At 38.6% G+C, this 19,619-nt stretch overlaps 1 protein-coding gene and 1 pseudogene across 1 annotated transcript; one reads left to right on the top strand and one right to left on the bottom strand.

Annotated features, from left to right (window-relative positions):
• Window positions 1–2,550: 2,550 nt before the first annotated feature.
• On the top strand, window positions 2,551–5,988 carry LOC104097229 (putative F-box protein PP2-B12). The gene is made up of 3 exons (XM_009603773.4): window positions 2,551–2,946; window positions 4,776–4,894; window positions 5,119–5,988. The coding sequence occupies exons 1-3, from the start codon at window positions 2,641–2,643 to the stop codon at window positions 5,621–5,623; spliced, it is 930 nt and encodes a 309-aa protein (XP_009602068.1). The 5' UTR covers window positions 2,551–2,640; the 3' UTR covers window positions 5,624–5,988.
• A 571-nt stretch (window positions 5,989–6,559) lies between these two features.
• LOC117276993 (U2 spliceosomal RNA) lies at window positions 6,560–6,736 on the bottom strand (annotated as a pseudogene).
• Between the last annotated feature and the right edge of the window lie 12,883 nt (window positions 6,737–19,619).

Here is a 19,619-nt window from a genome sequence, read left to right on the forward strand (position 1 = left end):
CAGCTCACTTGGTGGGTGAATAGGTCCATATATATCCCCATGTATACGTTCTAAAAAGGCAGGGCATTCAATGTTAACCTTCATCGATGATGGTCTAGTGATCATTTTGCCTTGATAACAAGCATCACATGAAAATTCATTATTTGTAAGAATCTTAAGGTTCTTTAATGGATGCCCACTCGAATTTTCAGTAATTCGCCTCATCATTATTGATCCAGGATGGCCCAAACAGCCATGCCAAAGCACAAAAGTATTTGAATCCGTAAACTTCTGGTTTACGATAGAGTGTGCTTCAACTGTACTAATTTTTGAATAGTATAAGCCAGAAGATAAAGTTGGTAACTTTTCTACAATGCATTTCTGGCCAGAAATATTCTTTGTAATACAAAGATATTCCGCGTTCATTTCATCTATTGTCTCAACATGACACCCATTTCGGCGGATATCTATAAAACTCAATAAGTTTCTTCGGGACTTGGAGGAGAACAATGCATTGTCGATAATGAGTTTTGTTCCCTTGGACATAAATATAATGGCTCTTCCGGAGCCTTCAATCAAACTTATATTATTAGAAATTGTTGAAACATTTGCTTTTTCCTTATGCAAATAAGAAAAGTCTTTCTGATCTTTGAATATGGCATGAGTTATTCCACTATCAATTACATAAACATCTTCATGATTGGTCTTTGATCCAAACATAATTTGAGGATTATCCATATTCTTTAAAATGACATAAATAAAATATATTATAGTAAACATCATTATCAAAGCATAACTTTTATTTATGTACAACAATTACATAACCATACTATCTATTACAAACAACCAAAATTAAAATATTTATATTTCTACAGATTCATCACCGATCACATGACTTGTTTCTCCTTCCGGGAGTGAAAAGTAATCAGCTACATCCAAATGCATGAAGTCTAAATTATCTTCAGAAATAAAATTTGCTTCAGCATTTTTCTCTATCTTCTTCAGGCAGGCTTGATAAAGCTCAACTAGGTGCTTTGGCGTACGACAGGTACGTGACCAGTGCCTTTTTCCTCCACATCTATAACATATATTTTTTGCCTTTGTTGATTACACCGCTTCATGCTTTTGTTCCTTCCTTTTCCACTGCTGGTGGTGAGGAGGGTTCTTTGGTGCATTATTATTACCATGATTAAAATTTCTTCCCCGACCACAGCCATGACCACGACTGGGGCCACGTCCTCTTCCACGCTTAGCTTGGTGGAAGTTCGTCTCATTCACTTCAGGGAATGGACAAGAACCAGTAGGTCGGCTTTCATGGTTTTTTATTAATAGCCGATTATGTTGCTCGTCTATAAGAAGATGTAAGATAAGTTCAGAATACTTTTTGAATCTCATCTCTCGATATTGCTGCTGCAGGAGCATATTCGAGGCATGAAAAATGGTGAAAATTTTCTCCAACATATCATGATCAGTAATATTATCACCACATAATTTTAATTGAAAAATAATTCTAAACATACCAGAATTATACTTAGTGATAGATTTAAAATCTTATAGCCTTAAATGAGTCCAATCATATCGTGCCTGTGGAAGAACGACCATCTTCAGGTGGTCATAACTATTTTTTAAATTATCCCGCAATATGACTGGATCTTTAATACTAAGATATTCCATTTTCAGCCTCTCATCAAGGTGATGACGTAAGAATATTATTGTTTTGGCACGGTCTTGGTTTGATGTCTGATTTTTGTCCTTAATGGTGTCTGCCAGACCCATCGCATCAAGATGAATTTCGGCATCAAGCACCCAAGACAAGTAGCTTTTGCCTGATATATCCAGGGCTACAAATTCAAGTTTAGAAAGATTTGACATTGTTTAGAAAAAGAAAGTTCGTACCTCTGATACTTTCAAAGTATTTGCTCGAGATGGCAGAGTCTTGTGATGATAACGTGTTATAAAATAAAGACTGGAAAGTAAAGACAAGTATAGAGAGAAACTGATATATTATTCAAACTTCAAACTTATGTATATAATGAACTGAATTCCCCTCTATTTATAGAAGAAAGGAAGCTGTTGTGTAAGCTGCTACTGCAAGCTGCTATGTAAGCTGCTTGTAAGCTGCTACTGCAAGCTGATGTATAAGATGCTGTGTAAGCTGCTGCTGTACCAGATATAGATAATCTTCTACTATGGATAATATTTATCCATAACGGAGTAGTGAAATAATAAACTTTTTCAGGAGGCTTATTTCCAATAGAGTACTAAATAGATAAACATATTTATGGCGGAGTCTCATATGGATAAATTTTTCAGAAAGCTTATTTACAACGAAGTAATAAATGATCATCCATAATATAATATATTTATAACAATAAATATATTTTACATAAAGAAAATTATAAGTTTCTCATAGAAAAATATTTTCAGCAAGGAAATCGTGTAAGAATAAAGAATACATACACTTTTTTCTACACGTAAAACTGTTCTGGCAATTTTAATTTTTTAAAAAGAGAAGTCATTTTCAACCACACATCTCTATAAATAGCTGCTTTCGCCCGTTTACATAATCTTACCCATTACCGTCACGAAAATATATTAATCTTTCATACCCACACACATATAAATAGTGAGAGATCATCAGGTTCACAAGTGTACATAACAATGGCGGTGGAAAGCCGAAATAGCTCCGCCGTCAACGGCGTTGATATCTACCACCTGCCGGAAGGTTGCATAGCGAACATTCTATCATTAACGTGTCCGAGGGATGCAAGTCGGCTATCGCTTGTGGCTTCAATTTTCCGGTCCGCTGCTGAATCGGATGCCGTTTGGGACCGGTTTTTGCCGCCGGATTATCGCGATATTATTTCCCGGTCTAGTGATGGACCGGATTCGATTATGTTCGGTTCGAAGAAAGAGCTTTATCTTTACCTCTGTGATTATCCTTTTCTGATTGAAGGTGGCACTAAGGTAATTTATCGCATACATTATGGACTATTTGATATATATGATTTTATTTTTTTTCTGGTTCGTGTTTTTGTTATCTGTTTTTTTTTTGATTTTGTAGGAAATGATAATTTTTACTCTCGAATTATTTGTTCGTTGTGTGAGAAGTCAAAAAATGTTAATTTTTTTCGGATGGAATATTTCGGAATGAAATGCATTCAATTAATTAGCGATCGAGAAAATACACAAAAAAAGCTTGTTATTTTAGTTGGATATTATATTCTACTATGCGTCTGGTGGAGTAACTTTTTTTTTTTTTAAAGTGTGTGGATTTTGTTTTGAGAGGACTGATTTTGATCTTGTTCTGAGTTTGGTTTTGGTCTGTTTTGTTTTGAAAACAATGATTGCGGATATATACATAATATCTTGTTAGAATTTAAGTTATATACACCGACAACGTAAACATCTTTTTACCTTATTATGTGAGAGCATGTTAATTACCCATTTTTACCAAGATAAGTAAGTAATCTGATTGTGTAAATAATTTTTGCACTACTCATTTTGTTATAGTTAGAGAATACGTTCTAAACAAAGCGTCTGGACTACAATTGATTGTGTCTTAGTATGTTTTCATTTGGATAAAGCCAGCTTGCGCGCACCCCTGCCACCTCCCACTAGGTACCAGGTAACTCTGTGCATTAAGGCTTGGACAGATGGCAAGAAATCACCCTAGTGTTTTTTTCCTCCGCCCACCTAGTGTTTCTCACCCACTTTATTGACCACTAAGCCACACCCTTGGTAGTTTTGCTTAGTGTTGTTTGTTTCTTTTGAGTGTTTGGATTTGATTTTCAGAGAATTGTTTTTGGAATTTGTCAGGAGGGAATTGCTTTTGGTGTGTTTCAATATGAAATATATTGTGAAACTATTTTTACTCTAAAACATGTTAACTTTGAACAACAATAAGAATTTTTGCTCATATGTTTACTCACATGGATTGAACCAGTGAAGAAGATATAATAGTTAGTCATTTCCTTAACAAGTGGATAGCTGTGACATTTTTTGTTTTGGAGTCTTGTGTCACTCAAGCAAATAAAGTAGGTTAAAGACTGACTTCAACGATATAAAAACTACCTGGCAGACTGTGAGGTAATTACCAAAAGAAACGTATCGAATATGGGAATTATATTGATGTGAAACATGCAGAAGAAAATATAGTGGTTCAAATTATTCCTAGAATCTTCTCTTTCAAAGATTGAAGTGATCCATCGATCACATAGACATTAAGTATGTACTAGTTCTTGGTAATTTGAACTCATTGAAAGCAGATATCGTTCCTGTATTCGTCAAGTCCATGTGTGTGAGAGACGATGTGTTTGCAATTGGCTACATCAACATTGATGCAGAAGATGGGAAGTTGAATACAGTGTTAGAACCTTATATAGTAGTGCCTGCTAACCATATTCTTTTAAATTCTTTTGTGAATGGTATTAACATTTTATGATATACAATCAAAGCCTTTTCACGTTCCCATTACCCCCTTTTCCCTCTTTTATTATTTGGGTACCAAAGGAAGTTAGAATATTGAAAAAGAAAAAAGGCAACAGGACCACAGTTACCCACTTGTAGATAGGTGTGGATCCCCACCATTTTCTTTAAGTACATATGGATATCGCCTTGATCACATTGTGTATTTTCAGCTACACTTTTGATATCATTGCTTTTGTGTTTTTGTTCACATGTGAATTGTGATTAGCTCATTTTTCCTATTTTCCTACTTTGAGCAACTACTGCTGGGATTAATTTTGTTTCTTGCTTGCAAAGTTTACTTCTGACTTGGTATTGATGAAATGCAGAGCTTCTCATTGGAGAAGCGCAGTGGAAAGAAATGTTACATGTTAGCTGCAAAGTCACTTGCAATTGTTTGGGCTGACACACCTAGGTATTGGAGATGGATCTCCCTTCTCGAGTCCAGGTATTTCATTTGACAAGTAACTTTTATTATGGGGTAGAAGAGAAATCCTTTTCCTCTACCTTTTCTTTATTTGAGTTGACGACTAGTACTTGTTTTTTCATTTTGCAGTCCAGTTCTAAGGATAAAAGTTTTTATGCTAAAGCGAATATGAGTAGAATCTTGGTTCTTATAAGATGTCACTTTGTCATTCTCAAGTTGATGTAATGTGATGTTTTTGAAACTAGGTTCTCAGAGGTCGCTGAGCTTCTTGACGTCTGCTGGTTTGACATTACCGGCAAGATAAACACCTCTATGTTATCCCCTGACACCAAATATGCAGCATACTTTGTGTTCACAACGAAATCCAGGACCTATGGATTTGATCACCAAAGTGCAGAGGGTGCAGTAGGGATTTCGGGACATGAAAGGAAATCCCTTACAGTTTTTCTGGATCCAGAGGCAGCACGGAGGCATATGTACCAAATTGTTCCTAGGCGGCTGGGACTATTGAACCAGATGGCAAATATCCTAAGGCGGGAAGTGAATCGACCTTCAGAAAACGAAGCACAAGCACAAGCACGATACCCGCAACAGAGAAGTGATGGATGGATAGAAGTTGAGTTGGGAGAATTCTTTGTCAAGAGAGGACAAGAAGTTGAACTGGAGATGAGCTTGACAGAGATCAAGGAAGGTAACTGGAAAAGTGGCTTAGTTGTTGAAGGGATTGAAATCAGGCCTAAGGAAGGCTAATGATTTTATATTGGAAGTTCATTTGGTGTCTGTGCTAAGCCACTTTCCAAGTGAGTGCAAGAAAAAGAGGGACTAGAAGCTACGAGGCCTAAAACCGTTGTCCTACATGTGGCTGGGAAGATCAAGTTGGTGCGAAAAGCTAGTACGTGTATAGTGTCTTAAGCATTTTATATTTTCTTGTGATTTGTCATGTGTCCCCTGTCGTTTTTTTTCCATTAGTTATTTTTCTTAAATAATTTGTGTAACTCACATGCTGCTTAATACTCTTTGTGGGCTCGTATATTGTGCATGTTCATTTGTAGAAAAAAAAATTGAATTAAAAGGTAACTGAGGCAGAGCCAAGATTTGCCTATCTCTTGGATAAATCATTTGATAGGGGAGAGTTCAATTGGATCACAGTAAATAAAATCATCGTTTGAGATGTCTTGCGGTGATTTACGACCTCTTTATTCTTGTACACAATGGAATTATTACAATCCTAAGGGCTTTTAAGAGATCATATTTGATCAATCTTCGCAATAATTGACAAGGATCTAATAAATTAGTACTCTTAGTTAGTGATTCTCAATTTATATTCAGTTCTTTCATCAGTGATGAACTATTGGCTCTGTCCTGCCCCTTCTTAGTGACTCTGGTCAGGAAAGAGTATAGGCAATAAATAGAGTATCAGTTCAAAATTAGGCCTTCTGCTTGGACGAATTTGCTTTCATGTACCCGTAAAAGATACACTAACCTGATCTTCTAATTTGCTTTCATGTACCCGTAAAAGATACACTAACCTGATCTTCTAGATCAGGTTAGTGTATCTTTTACTCCGAAGAGAAGATCAGGTTATGTATCTTTTACTCCGAAGAGGTGCTCAAATTGGCCGGAGATTAGATGTTATTCTTTTTTAAAAACTTTGTTAATTTTTCCTTTTTTTCCTTGTTGGGTACGCCATGCTCTATTGCTCTTGCACTAGTGCAAGGTATGGGCAACACTTGAGGGCCCGGGTAGCAAGCTATCTTGATGGATTCTCCCCTTAAAAGATTGAGTTAATAGTGAGTCGATGACTCACATATCAGATATTAAATTGATAAGAATAAATATTACACGTGAGTATTCTAAAGCTCATTTCCAGCAGCCCCATTTTTTTTCTTAATTGTTATTCCTTCCGTTTCAAATTAGATGAGGTACTTTCCTTTTTAGTCCGTTCTAAAATAAATGACACATTTCTAAATTTGGAAATAATTCAACTTTAAACTCTTCATTTTACCCATTTTACCCTTAATGAGAAGCTTTTATAACCACGCAAATGTCATTTTTTTTTGAAATTTTACAATTCTTATGTCCAAACGCTCAGTAAAGGTTTTGACATCTAATATATGGAGTCCGAAACCAAAGTGTGGCTTTTTTTTTTTTTTTACTTAAAAGCACAAAAATATGTGAAAAAATCAATTGATGATCATTTTATGTATAGCGCATGGGTTGCATGCGCTATACCTTAACAGTACGTTTGTCCGTTAAGGTATAGCGCATGCAACCCATGCGCTGTACTTCTTAATTGACTGACCCACAATAATTGGTGGGTATAGCGCATAGATTCACTGCGCTATATATACAACGCTTTTAATTAATGCGCTATACCCTCAAATTATTGTACCCCCGCACAGGTTTTTGATTATTTAAGGAGCTTCATTCTTTCTTCAAAAATCCATTCAGAAAAAGTTAGTCTTCTGCATCTTTTTTATTTTTCTTTACTACAACAACAACCCAATATAATCTCACAAGTGGAGTCTGGTTTATTTTCTTTTACTCATTCTGAAATATTTGTTTACTTAACTTTTTCTGCATTTTGCCATAATGTCTAAAGAACGAAAAATTAGGGTTGCATTATATTGGAGGGGGGGGGGGGGGGATGAGGTTGTCGTGGAGAATAACTCAGTACACTAGAATTGTTCTCCACAGTGTATTGTTAAGTTGCCACTTACATTGGAGTACGATAAACTGGTATCGTTGATATGTAAAAGAATGAGTGTGAGGACACATTCGGTTAGTATTAAAGTAACCGAAAGATATCCATATTCTCTTTTTCCGCAAGGGGTTGCTTGTTATGCTGAGTTTAACATCGAAGACGATGAAACTCTGAAATATTTTTTGAGGACTCCGGATGAACACCGGGAACTTCTTGTGATAAAAATGTTGGAAATGTACGTCAGGTCTGAAGACATTCACAATATTGATGTTTCACAAAATAGGGATAACCCTCAATCATCGGGTGGTGTTTTTGGAGCAGTTGTATCCGAACAGGTTCCGTTTGAAAGAGTTTGGCCAGATCTAAACTTATCTCTACGGGCACATGAGGAGCGGGGATATAATTTCTCCCCAAGTTTACATAATCCATACGCCGAGTGGTAAATTTCAATTTTCCTTTTATCTTAATTTTTTTTATGTATCATATTCATACTAACACTGATATATTCCAAAGGGGGTACCGGCCAGATATGAATTTTACAAGTTATGAACCAACGGACAGTTGGAATATGCCCAATTTTGGTATTTTGGATCATGGTGGTCCATCAGGAAGTTATCAACAACTCGATAATGTGCATCATGGGATATCAACAGATTATGAAATATGAGTTAAGAGATAAAATTAATATATAATGTTGGGATGAATTTGAGAAAATATTGGCTGTGTAGTGAAAATGAGCAACTTGAAGGGCTTGTCATTACTCAGTTCTTCGAAGACGATATATTTAATCAGGATCTGGCAGATGCACAGAGTCAGAAAGATGATAGTGATTATGACAACAATATTGATGAGTCTGGAGATGATACACCCTTCCCTGATGAGGGCGACGATGATGAGAAAATGCGCTTTGCTGATAAGAATGAGAATGAGCAACTGATTTACCGAGGGACCATGATACCACTAATGAGCATGTTACATATATGCATACTCCACCTCCAGTTAGACCCAGAGTGTCCGAGTCCCATGTGTCCTTTCATTCAAGGGCGATTCTCTACCTTGACCAGTTGCCTAGTATGCCGGATGTGGATGTCCTCATAAGGGATCTTAATGACATTCGGACAGCAATGTGGGATGAATCTAGACAAAGGATGTTGTCAAAGAATATGTTGTTTGCTGATAAAGCTCGCCTTAGCAGGGTGGTGCGAATATACAACATAAAAGAGTATCGTGAGATCGAGGTTCATGAGTCATCTCCGAAAGTATATAAGGTTATTTGTCGTAGATGGTTTAAAGGTTGTAGATGGATGCTCCGTACGAGAAAGTGAAAAACAAATATGTGGATTGTGGGAAAATACATTGGCACCCACACTTATGATATGGACACATTCAGCGGGAATTATTTTAACTTGAATGTTGACTTAATTTCTCTTGTCTTGATTCCACACATTGAATCGTCCATAAGTACAAGATTAAAGAGTGTATAACATTTATCCACAAGGTACATGGTTGTACCATTACCAAAAGAAAGGCATTTTTCGGGCGTAAACATGCGTTTAAGATTGTTTATGGTAATTGGGATAAGTCATTTGCTGCTCTACCCAGGTACATGGCTGCTTTGCAACACTTTAACCCCGACACTATTGTTAAATGGAAGCTTGAACGGAGTCCGGGAGTACCAGAATTCATATTCAGATATGTGTTCTGGGCGTTTAAACCAGCCATTGATGGTGTTTTGCATTGTCGATCGGTAATCTCCATAGACGACACTCATGTCTATGAAAAGTATGATATTAAGATATTGATCGCCATTGCATTGTAGGGTAATAGAAACATATTTCCCCTCGCATTTTCTATTTGTGCCAATAAAAGTCAAGAGACTTTGACATGGTTTTTGAACCACTTGAAGGAGCACGTTGTCAAACAGCGTAAATATATTTGTCTAATATCTTATCGGTATGGTGGTATTTTATGTTATGTACAGACTTTGGATGCATGGTAGGAACCGTATGCCTACCACCGTTACTGTGTTTGGTACTTGAAGGCCAACTTCTAGCGGGCTCATCCGAACAAGAGCTTACATGATTTAATGTGGATGGCTGCAACATATCATCAAGAGTGTAAATTCAGGAGGCGAATGGAATTGATTAGGCAGGAAGACCCAGAAGCTTATAGTTGGTTGATGCGACACGAGCTTGATAAGTGGACTTTACATAAGGATGGTGGTAGAAGATGGAGAATTTTGACTACATGTCAGAGTCATTCAACGGGTTGTTGAAGTCTACCCGTGGATTGCCTATCACTACCATGGTATGGATGTCATTCAAGTGGATGGCGGAGAGGTTTGTTGAAAGATCCTGAAGTGCATCGTCCTTGTTGGAAAGGGGTGTTCAATTTATGCCACAACCGATGAAACGATTTGAGAAATATAGGAATAGGGCACAGTTGCATACATTTTTGCAGTATTGCAACGAGCGAAATATTTTTGAAGTTCGCACAGGTCTGCATCAAAACCGCAAGAATAATACCCACACTATCAATGGATCCAGAAGATTATGTTCGTGTGGGAAATGGTCGATCTATCATTTGCCATGCTTACATGCCATGAAGTGCTTTCAACATACATGTTTTACGGCGACGAGGTATGTTGATAAAGAATATAATGTTGCTGCATACGTAAACATCTATAGTGGACAATTGCAACTAGTGGGTGCTGAGCATTATTGGCCGCCGAAACCATTTAGAATGGTGTGTAACAAGGATTATGTTAGTGACACCGTTTATGCGCGTAAATGTGGTATATGTTCCCAAACAGGACACGATCACCGTAAATGTCCTTCAGTTGGTTTGGGAAGCGGTGGTAATTCATCTCCCGGTGGCAGTTCATCCAATGTGCGCAATTTTCAAGGATAAACTTAGTATTTTCTTGCAGTATTTTTGTTGTACTAAATGTATGTAATGGTGTTGTTTGCAATATTTATGAAATAAAATTAAATTTTCAATAGGCTTAAATCTAATTGACATTTATCATTGAAGATTCAATACAACAATTAAAAATAACTCCAACAAATAAATATCGATTTTCATTCGCCATTATCATCACTGTCTGGCACTATTTCATTGTCATTGTCTTCGTCTTCTTCGTCAACATCTTGTACGCATCCGTCCGGACCGAGGGCATCATAATCTAGGCCCTAGTCCCACAACATGTATGCTTTAAAGCATTCGCTGGCCTGAGGCGCATACCATCCCTCCCGGCTATGCTATCAGGATCATCTTCATCATGTCGCCTCTTTATCGGAGGATGCGCTGTAGCATGATCGTCAATAAGGCTGGCAAGCTTAGTAGAAATGGTTGTTAGGCCATCAGTAACCTACAAAATAATAAGATATTTTAGTATATGAAATATATAATACTAGCGTACATGTTAGCAAAAAAACATTAATGCTCATACCAGGGTCTCAGCGGACTCCTGAATAAGATCACCCGTCTCTGAAAAGCGAGCATCGCACAATGTGGCCTCCGTGACGGGTGATGACGAATTCTTTAAAAATATATAAATACTTTAGATATTACTGGCTAATCTATAAGGTAAAAACAAATTGAAATAATAGTAATACAAACAAACATGCGCTGAGTATCCACACAAGGCTCTGTGGGAACTCCGAGGTGCACTGGAGTAGATGAAGGCTATGACGTCTCGACCCGATGTGATGTCTCTCTATCTGTGCCCGAAAGATCCTCAGCAGTCCTCGGTGATGAGCCATAACTCAGTCGTCGCCCACTATGCACCTTTCGTATCGGAAGATCCTCAGCAACCCTTGATGGCTCTGGACGATCAGGAAAATACTTATCCCAATCATGCTACGTAATAACGGTGCCCACGATCAACATTGGAGCTGACGGGGTCAACTGTGAAGTCCCTGGTGACAGTTGAAGGCTGAATGGTGGCATATCATGAGGAGCATCGTGTGGCTCAAGGTATTCACCCAACTGATCATTTGTAATATCCTCCACGGGTGCCTCAACTCCCCCTTGCTGGGGACCCCGTCCTCACTGACCACCACGACCACGTGGGCCACCCTTTCTTCTCTGGCCATGCCTACCCCGTCTACCACGTTCTGGGGCCACGTGTGGCCCATGATGGAACTCCTCAGGCGGCATATACGCAACCTTGTAAACTAAGCACACATCCTCTCGGGCACGTCTCAATGTGTCAGTAGCAAGATCAGCAACCTGACGACAAAGCCCGTGTACAACTGCCGGTCCATCGCATGTATGATATAGCATCTCCAGTCCCAAGTGGTAGAACCGGTGTAAGCTAATAGTCTGCATAGCATATAACATATTAATTAAGGACGGATGTTAAAGTAATGTAACATTACAAGTAAGTATAACAAATAGCATATCAATGCCTCATGCCTCCCGGCGTATGGAACATACCGACCACCAGCGCGATGAACGGGATTCCTGATTAGAAGGCAAGTAATATTGCGATGCCATCCCATGTACTCACGTTCCCCGTCCAAACGGTCATGTGGAGGGTATGCTGGAATCAGGCCATACCTCTGATCCAGTCCTCTATCTACGCCTCTAGCCAGACTAAGTATGTCTGGTCAACCTTGCAGCGATCATCCCGCTGGTAATGTGTGGAATGCCAAATGGGCGGAATAGGTGTAAGTTGGCGTCGACCAAACTGTCGAAGGACTCGCTCGGTGGTATAATTCTCGACTATATCGAGACATATAAGTGGGACTAAAGACATCCACACAGCTCGACCACGGGACCAATAATCTGGCAATCTAGCTATGAGCTCGTCGCTGTATGGCCTCCATATGAACTATTTATTAAACACAAGAATCGTGAAGAAACGCAAGACAAATCAAGCATTATCAAACAAACTTAGTTATATATGTACCTGAGCGACTTCAAGTAAATCCAACAGATCCAGTAATAAGGGAGATGATGTCGAGCCTCGACCTCGCGGGCGTGGCCTCGCCTATCTACCCACCTCCTAGGTAGTGGTAGAAATGGTGGAGGTGGTGCATCTGGAGCTATCAGTGGCAGAGTGTCAGGACCCAAAGTCCGTTAAAGGTCGTGATGATGCCGGACACCACTGTCAGCCAAGCCAACAATAAATACTAAATTTGGTCCTCATCTTTAATATTTTTGAAATCATATTTTCCTTCAAATTATATAGTAAAGGATGAAATTTTTCATAATAAATAATAATATTTTTATCAATTTCAATATTGAACGCCCATAATCAATCTCAAAGCCGGTGTCACAAGTGCATGAGCGTTTACTAGGAGATAAAATAAAATACAACAACTGTCCGGAATACAAATTTGGACAGAAAAGAAAATACAAATACTCTGAAGGAGACTCTGCTAGCTGCGAATCGTCTCATAAAAATGCAGCTCACCTAAATCCCCGTATCAACCACGCCGCTGCGCCCACAAAGCCAATAATATATATGTGCCTGCACAACAAAATGTGCAGCAAGTATAGTATGAGTACGTAAATCAGCATGTACCCAGTAAGTATCCAGTCTAACCTCGAAGAAGTAGTGACGAGAGGTTGACTCCGACACTTACTAGTGGTCCAATAATAATATACCGACAATATGGTAAATTATGGATTTTATAAGGCCACTGTAAACTCAACAACATGAGGCAAATAAATAATTCTTTTATTAATTGTGGATTTCCCTATTTATTTTAACAATTATATCTCCAGCCAATGAGGCTACAACTGGCCTGGGCTCAGGCATAGCTGCTTCCACTGGCTGGGCTCCACCCATGGGTAGTGTACCCTGGGTATGATATACAATAACTGCCTGTCCATGAGCCTGCGTGGTAGGGGTCTGTGCTCCCCCGCCCGCCTGATATGTGGCTGGGTCTGTCGAAAATTTAACCGGCCTGAGTCATATTATCCATGAACCGCATCATACGACCCATGACATCCTGAAATCCCAGTGCAGATGTGAAATCCACCAGAGCTGGCTCTGCCATAGGTACCTCATCCTGTTCCTCAACAATGGGGTTCTCTGCTGGACCCATTGGCGGCATAACTGGAACAGTCTTGGGATGTCCTCGCCCTCTACCACAGGCTGGAGCCCTCCCCCGGCCTTTAGCAACTGACGGAGTAGCTCTTCCCTAGCCTGGAACCTCATTTGAGCGCGTTCTCACCATCTGAGAGAGAATAAGAGAAGGACATTTAGAACTACATCAATTGCACGATGGAATATGAAGAAAGGTAATTTCCTAACACCCTATAGCCTTTCGAAGATAAGTACAGACGTCTCCGTACCGATCCGCAAGACTCTATTAGGCCTGCTCATAACTTGTGAGACCTACGTGAACCTAGTGCTCTGATGCCATATAGTCACGACCCAATTTCACCTATAGGTCGTGATGGTGCCCAACACTACAGCTAGGCAAGCCAACTTAATAAAATAAGCATATATTGACAAAATTTAAAATCAAGACAAATAATAAGACGCCAAATTCTACCAATATGTGTGCTAAGACCTGGTGTCACAAGTGTATGAGCATTTAGTAGATTATACAAAACCTCAAATAGTGTCTGAAATAAAATAGACAGAATGAAAAATACAAGGAGAGACACTAGTAGCTGCAGAACGGCTCAGAAAGACTGCTCACCGATATATCCCTGGATAGCATAGGTGTAAGATGATAGGTCCCCCACTAGTACTTGCCTCAGGTCCTGCACAAAAGGTGCAGCAAGTGTAGTATGAGTACGTAAACAACGTGTACCCAGTAAGTATCAAGCCTAATCTCGAAGTGGTAAAGACGAGATGGCCGATTTTGACACTCACTATGGGTCAATAATAATAATGGAAATACAACTAGGATATTTAAATCAGTATGATTTACAGAATTTAAAATAATTTATTTAATCAGCGAAAATAATCAAATTCCTTCAAATGCAACAATCCTCAGTATATTAATTAAATTCCTTCAATTCAAATAATTTTTAATTTATCAATTAAATATCATTTACAGGAATAACAATTAATTCTTTAACAAGCAAGAAAAATAATTCATTAAATTCCAAGGATTTTCCAATTTATCAATTAGATTCGCAAGCTGAAATAACTATTAAAGTATCGTGTAATTATTATTATTAAGCACGATTTCTGCCGAGCACGTACGGTCCGATCCAGCGTGTCATGTACACTATCGAGAGACGTGCGGCGCGATCCATAGATGCATCTATCCTGATGAGGCGTTCGACTCGCTCCACAAGAAAGGAGGACATTTTCTTATGTGCCTCCGAAAGGAGAGTATATTTACTATAAGATAAATTCGGGAGGAAGAATAATTTCTTTAATCAATTAATTAATTTAAACAGAAAATCAAGCATATGAGGTTTCCATCCTTTAATATCTTTATCTAACAATTCACAATATGTTCATATATAGCAATTAATATTAATTAAACAAAGAATACAGTTTACACTAGTAATTCATGCTTTGAGTCCTAAACTGCCCACACTTTAGTATTAATAGTAGCTACGCACGGACTCTCGTCACTTCGTGCATACGTAGCCCGCGCAGTTAGCAACAATTATTCAATTTAATTCCTATGGGGTAATTTCCCTCTCACAAGATTAGACAAGAGACTTACCTCGTCTCAAAGTCCACTTTCCGATTATCGCGTCGCGTAAAATTCTTGATTCAATGCCTAAAAATCCGAAACTATCCAAAAGTTATATAAAATAATTAATATATGTTAAATAATTCAAAATTCATCTATTAATTAAATTACTCTATCCAAAATGGTAAAATTCCTAAAATTCACCTCGGGCCCACGTGCCCGGATTCCGGAAATTTTCGGATGAAAACGTTACCATAATCTCAAGAACTCAAATATATAATTTCTATCCAATTCCATAACCACTTTCGTGGTTAAAATCTCATTTTTATAAAAATCTAGGGTTTTCACCTAAACCCTTGATTTCTAAGATTTACTAGTTATAATCTACCTATAATCTATGTATTTAACTCAAGGATTGTGGAATTAACTTACCTTTCAATTTCTAGTTGAAACCCCCTTCTCCAAAGCTCTGAAATCGCCCGGAAATGGAGGAAAAATGGACTCAAAATGTCTGAGCCCCGACTTTTTAACCATTCTGCCCAGACAGGTTTTTCGCACCTGCGGAAGGAGTACCGCGCATGCGGCTTTCGCACCTGCGAAAATTTCTCGCAGGTGCGCATTTTCCTTCTTTTCCTGGTTCCGCACCTGCGGAAGAAATGCTCGCTTCTGCGCAAGCACGGGTGCGCCTATTCCTTCGCACTTGCGCATTTTTCCGCTTCTGCGCACAACGCCATCGCACCTGCGCGTTTGCAGGTGCGCCAAATGCTTCGCATCTGCGATGGCTGGGAAGGATTCTCTCGTTCGCACCTGCGATTGGTGGCTCGCACCGACGAGCTCGCATCTGTGGCTGTCCAAGTGCAGGTGCGATTATGACAGTAGTTGGGAGCTTCAGTCCTTGCTCAATTTTCCGAAATTGGTCCGAGCCTCATCCGGTTAACACTCGGGACCCTCGGGGCCCCGCCCGAACATACCAACAGGTTTGAAATCATAAAGCGAACTTGCTTGAACTCTCGGAACGCGTAAAACAACATCAAATCTAAGAATCATACCCTAAACCAAATTGATTCAAACTTAAGAATTTTCAAGTTCTTCAATTTACTTCCAATGCGTCGAAATATACTTAAACTACTCGGAATGACACGAATTTTTGCGTGAAGTCTTAAATCACTATACAGAACTATTCCTAAACTCGAAATTCCAAACGGACTTCAATTACTCAAAATCCTACTCCAAACCAAATTTAAAGAAGTTTAAACCTTCAAATAGTTGATTTTTACTATTAAGCGTCAAAACGCTTCCAAATTATCCAAAACCCAATTCGGACATACTCCTAAGTCCAAAATCATCATACGAACCTATTGGAACCGTCAAATCCCGATTTTGGGGTCGTTTTCTCAAAATGTTGACCGAAGTCAAATTTAGCCTTTTAAGGCTAACTTAAGGAACCAAGTGTTCCGATTTCAACCCAAACGCTTCCAAATCCCAAACCAACCATCCCCGCAAGTCAAAACTCATTAAAAGAACATATGAGAAATTTTATTTTAGGGAACGGGGTTCTAAAAGTTAAAATAACCGATTGGGTCATTACAGTTGCATGTTATGAACACCTCTATGCAATCCATCAAATATGTCAAAATGTTGAAATATTTAGGGGTTATAATGGTTTAGTTAAAAAGCCATTTGAAAATAAAATCAAAATACTTGTGATTTTCTACCCCTGGTTTGGAGAAAATTAAAATCTTCGTGATTTTCTACTCTTATTTTGGAGACTAAAAATCTTCGTGATTTTCAACTCCTTTGGAGATTAAAATAATTCTTCCTGGTCAAGTGTGATTTACTCTGTTTGTTGATTTTCTAGTTTTGAATATAGAATACTAACAAGCTTAAGGAATTTAATCCTCTCACTGTCACCCAAGGTTATGGATTACTTTCTCCCAGGGTAGAACAAGAAAACTATTTTGTAATACTGGCAATCGAAATTACAAAACTTCAGCAAACTCAATAAACGGAGCAAATTACACTTGACACTTTATTTATTTGAAAAACCAATGCAACAATGTAGAAAGGAGAAGTTTTCAGATTTTTCCTATATATAAAAATGAGGCCAAACCTCTAAATTTATAGACAATGAAAGGGTGAGATGAAGATGTGCAATTCAAGAGGTGCCTCTTCCATTTTTCATTCACGCTCATTCACGAAAGAAGTTTGGCCTCATGTTGTACAGTCTATCCCTGCACCGATCAATGAAATCCTAGGGATCCTCATGTCGCTCACCCCCAAAGACAGGAGGATGTAATCTAGTCCATCTGTCCAATAATTTCTGCGGATCGGCGGCTGCAACTGGCCTGGGCTTAGGGGTAGCTGCTGCCACTGGCTGGGCTCCACCCATGGATAGTGCATCCTAGGTCTGATATACAGCAGTTGCCTGTCCATGAGCCTGTGCGGTTGGAGTCTGTGCTCCCCCGCCCACCTGAGATGTGGCTGGGTCTACCAAAAATAAATCGGCCTGAGTCATAGTGTCCATGAACCGCAGCATATGACCCATGACATCCTGGAATCCCGTTGCAGATGTGAAATCCATTGAAGCTGGCTCTTCCACATGCACCTCACCCTATTCTCGATAATGGGATTCTCTGCTAGACCCATTGGCGGCATAACTAGAACAGTCTTGGGATGTCCTCGTCCCCTACCACGGGCTGGAGCCCTCCCTCTGCCTCTGCCTCGGCCTCTAGCAACTGGTAGAGTAGCTCTTCCCTGGTCTGGAGCCTTATTAGAGAGTGTTCTCACCATCTATGAGAGAGTAAGAGAAAGATATTTTGTACTACATCAATTGCACCATGCAAGATGAAGAAAGGTAGTTTCCTAACACCCTATAGCCTCTCGAATATAAGTACAGACGTTTCTGTACCGATCCGCAAGACTCTATTAGGCCTGCTCATAACTTGTGAAACCTACGTGAACCTAGTGCTCTGATACCATGTTGTCACGACCCAATTTCACCTATAGGTCATGATGGTGCCAAACACTACAGCTAGGCAAGCCAACTAGTAATTTAAACCCATATTCAATTCTTTAAAAATTAACCGAGTAATTAAACTCTTTTTACTTGCAAGAATTTAGACAATATGAAAATATTTAGTAAATTAAATTAACCAAGAACGGAATTTAAATCCAAACATTCTACTAGTGTGTGTACCAAGACCTGGTGTCACAAGTGTATGAGCATATAGTAGAGTATATAAAAATTATAAAGACTATCTTAAATGAAATAGACAGAATAAAATTTCTAGAAGAGGCACTAGTTGCTGCAGAACGGCTCAGAAGGCAGCTCTCCACTAAGCCTCTAGATAACGCGGGTGCGCGCCGATAGGTCCAACGATAACACTTGTCTCAGGTCCTACACAAAAAGTATAGCAAGTGTAGCATGAGTACGTAAATAACGTATACCCAGTAAGTATCAAGCCTAATCTCGAAGAGGTAGAGACAAGATATTCGACTTTGACACTCACTAAGGGTCAATAATAATAAATAAAATAAAAATATAAATATTTAAATCAACATGATTCACAGAGTTAACAACAATTTTATTTAACAAGCAGAAATAATTAAATTCCTTCAAATGCAATAATTTTCAATCTATTAATTAAATTCACAAACTGCAATTAAAATATAAAGGTATCGTGTAATTATTATTATTAGGCATGATTTCTGCCGAGGTCGTACGGCTCGAGTCAGAGTGTCGTGTACACTGCCGAGGGACGTGCAGTGCGATCCATAGATGCATCTATACTGCTGAGGCGTTCGGCCCGCTCCACAAGAAAGGAGGACATTTTCTTATGTACCTCCGGAAGGAGAGTATATTTATTATAGATTAATTCGAGAGGATGAACAATTTTTTTAACAATAAATTATTTTAAACAGAAAATTAAGTATATATGAGATTTTCATCTTTTACTATCTTTCCTTAAAATTTCACTATATAGTTCAAATAATTTAGTTAAATAAAGGATACAATTTATGCACATAATTCATGCTTTGAGTCCTAAGCACCCGGACTTTAGCATAGATAGTAGCTATGTACGGACTCTCGTTACCTCGTACATACGTAGCCCCCACAATTAGTAACAATTATTAATTTAATTACCTATGGGGTAATTTCTCCCTCACAAAATTAGACAAGAAACTTACCTTGTCTCAAAGTCCACTTTCCGATCATCACGTTGCGTTAAATTCTCAATTCGATGCCGAAAAATTCAAAACAATCCAAATGATGTACAAAATAATTAATATATGATCAATAATTCGAATTTAGGCTATTAAATTAATTACCCCACCCAAAATGGTAAAATTCTAAAATTCACCCCGGGCCCACGTGCCCGGATTCCGAAAATGTTCGGAGTAAATCGTTACCCATAATCTCAAG

This window comes from Nicotiana tomentosiformis, chromosome 5 (assembly GCF_000390325.3).
Source record: "Nicotiana tomentosiformis chromosome 5, ASM39032v3, whole genome shotgun sequence".
In the NCBI taxonomy this organism is placed as follows: Eukaryota; Viridiplantae; Streptophyta; class Magnoliopsida; order Solanales; family Solanaceae; genus Nicotiana; species Nicotiana tomentosiformis.

What these genes read in the sequence shown, in the direction of transcription:
- LOC104097229 (XM_009603773.4), top strand. Translation starts at nt 2,641, where the DNA reads ATGGCGGTGGAAAGCCGAAATAGCTCCGCCGTCAACGGCGTTGATATC. An exon ending in TGATTGAAGGTGGCACTAAG is followed by an intron (nt 2,947 to 4,775) that starts GTAATTTATCGC and finishes GATGAAATGCAG; the next exon opens with AGCTTCTCATTGGAGAAGCG. An exon ending in ATCTCCCTTCTCGAGTCCAG is followed by an intron (nt 4,895 to 5,118) that starts GTATTTCATTTG and finishes TTTTGAAACTAG; the next exon opens with GTTCTCAGAGGTCGCTGAGC.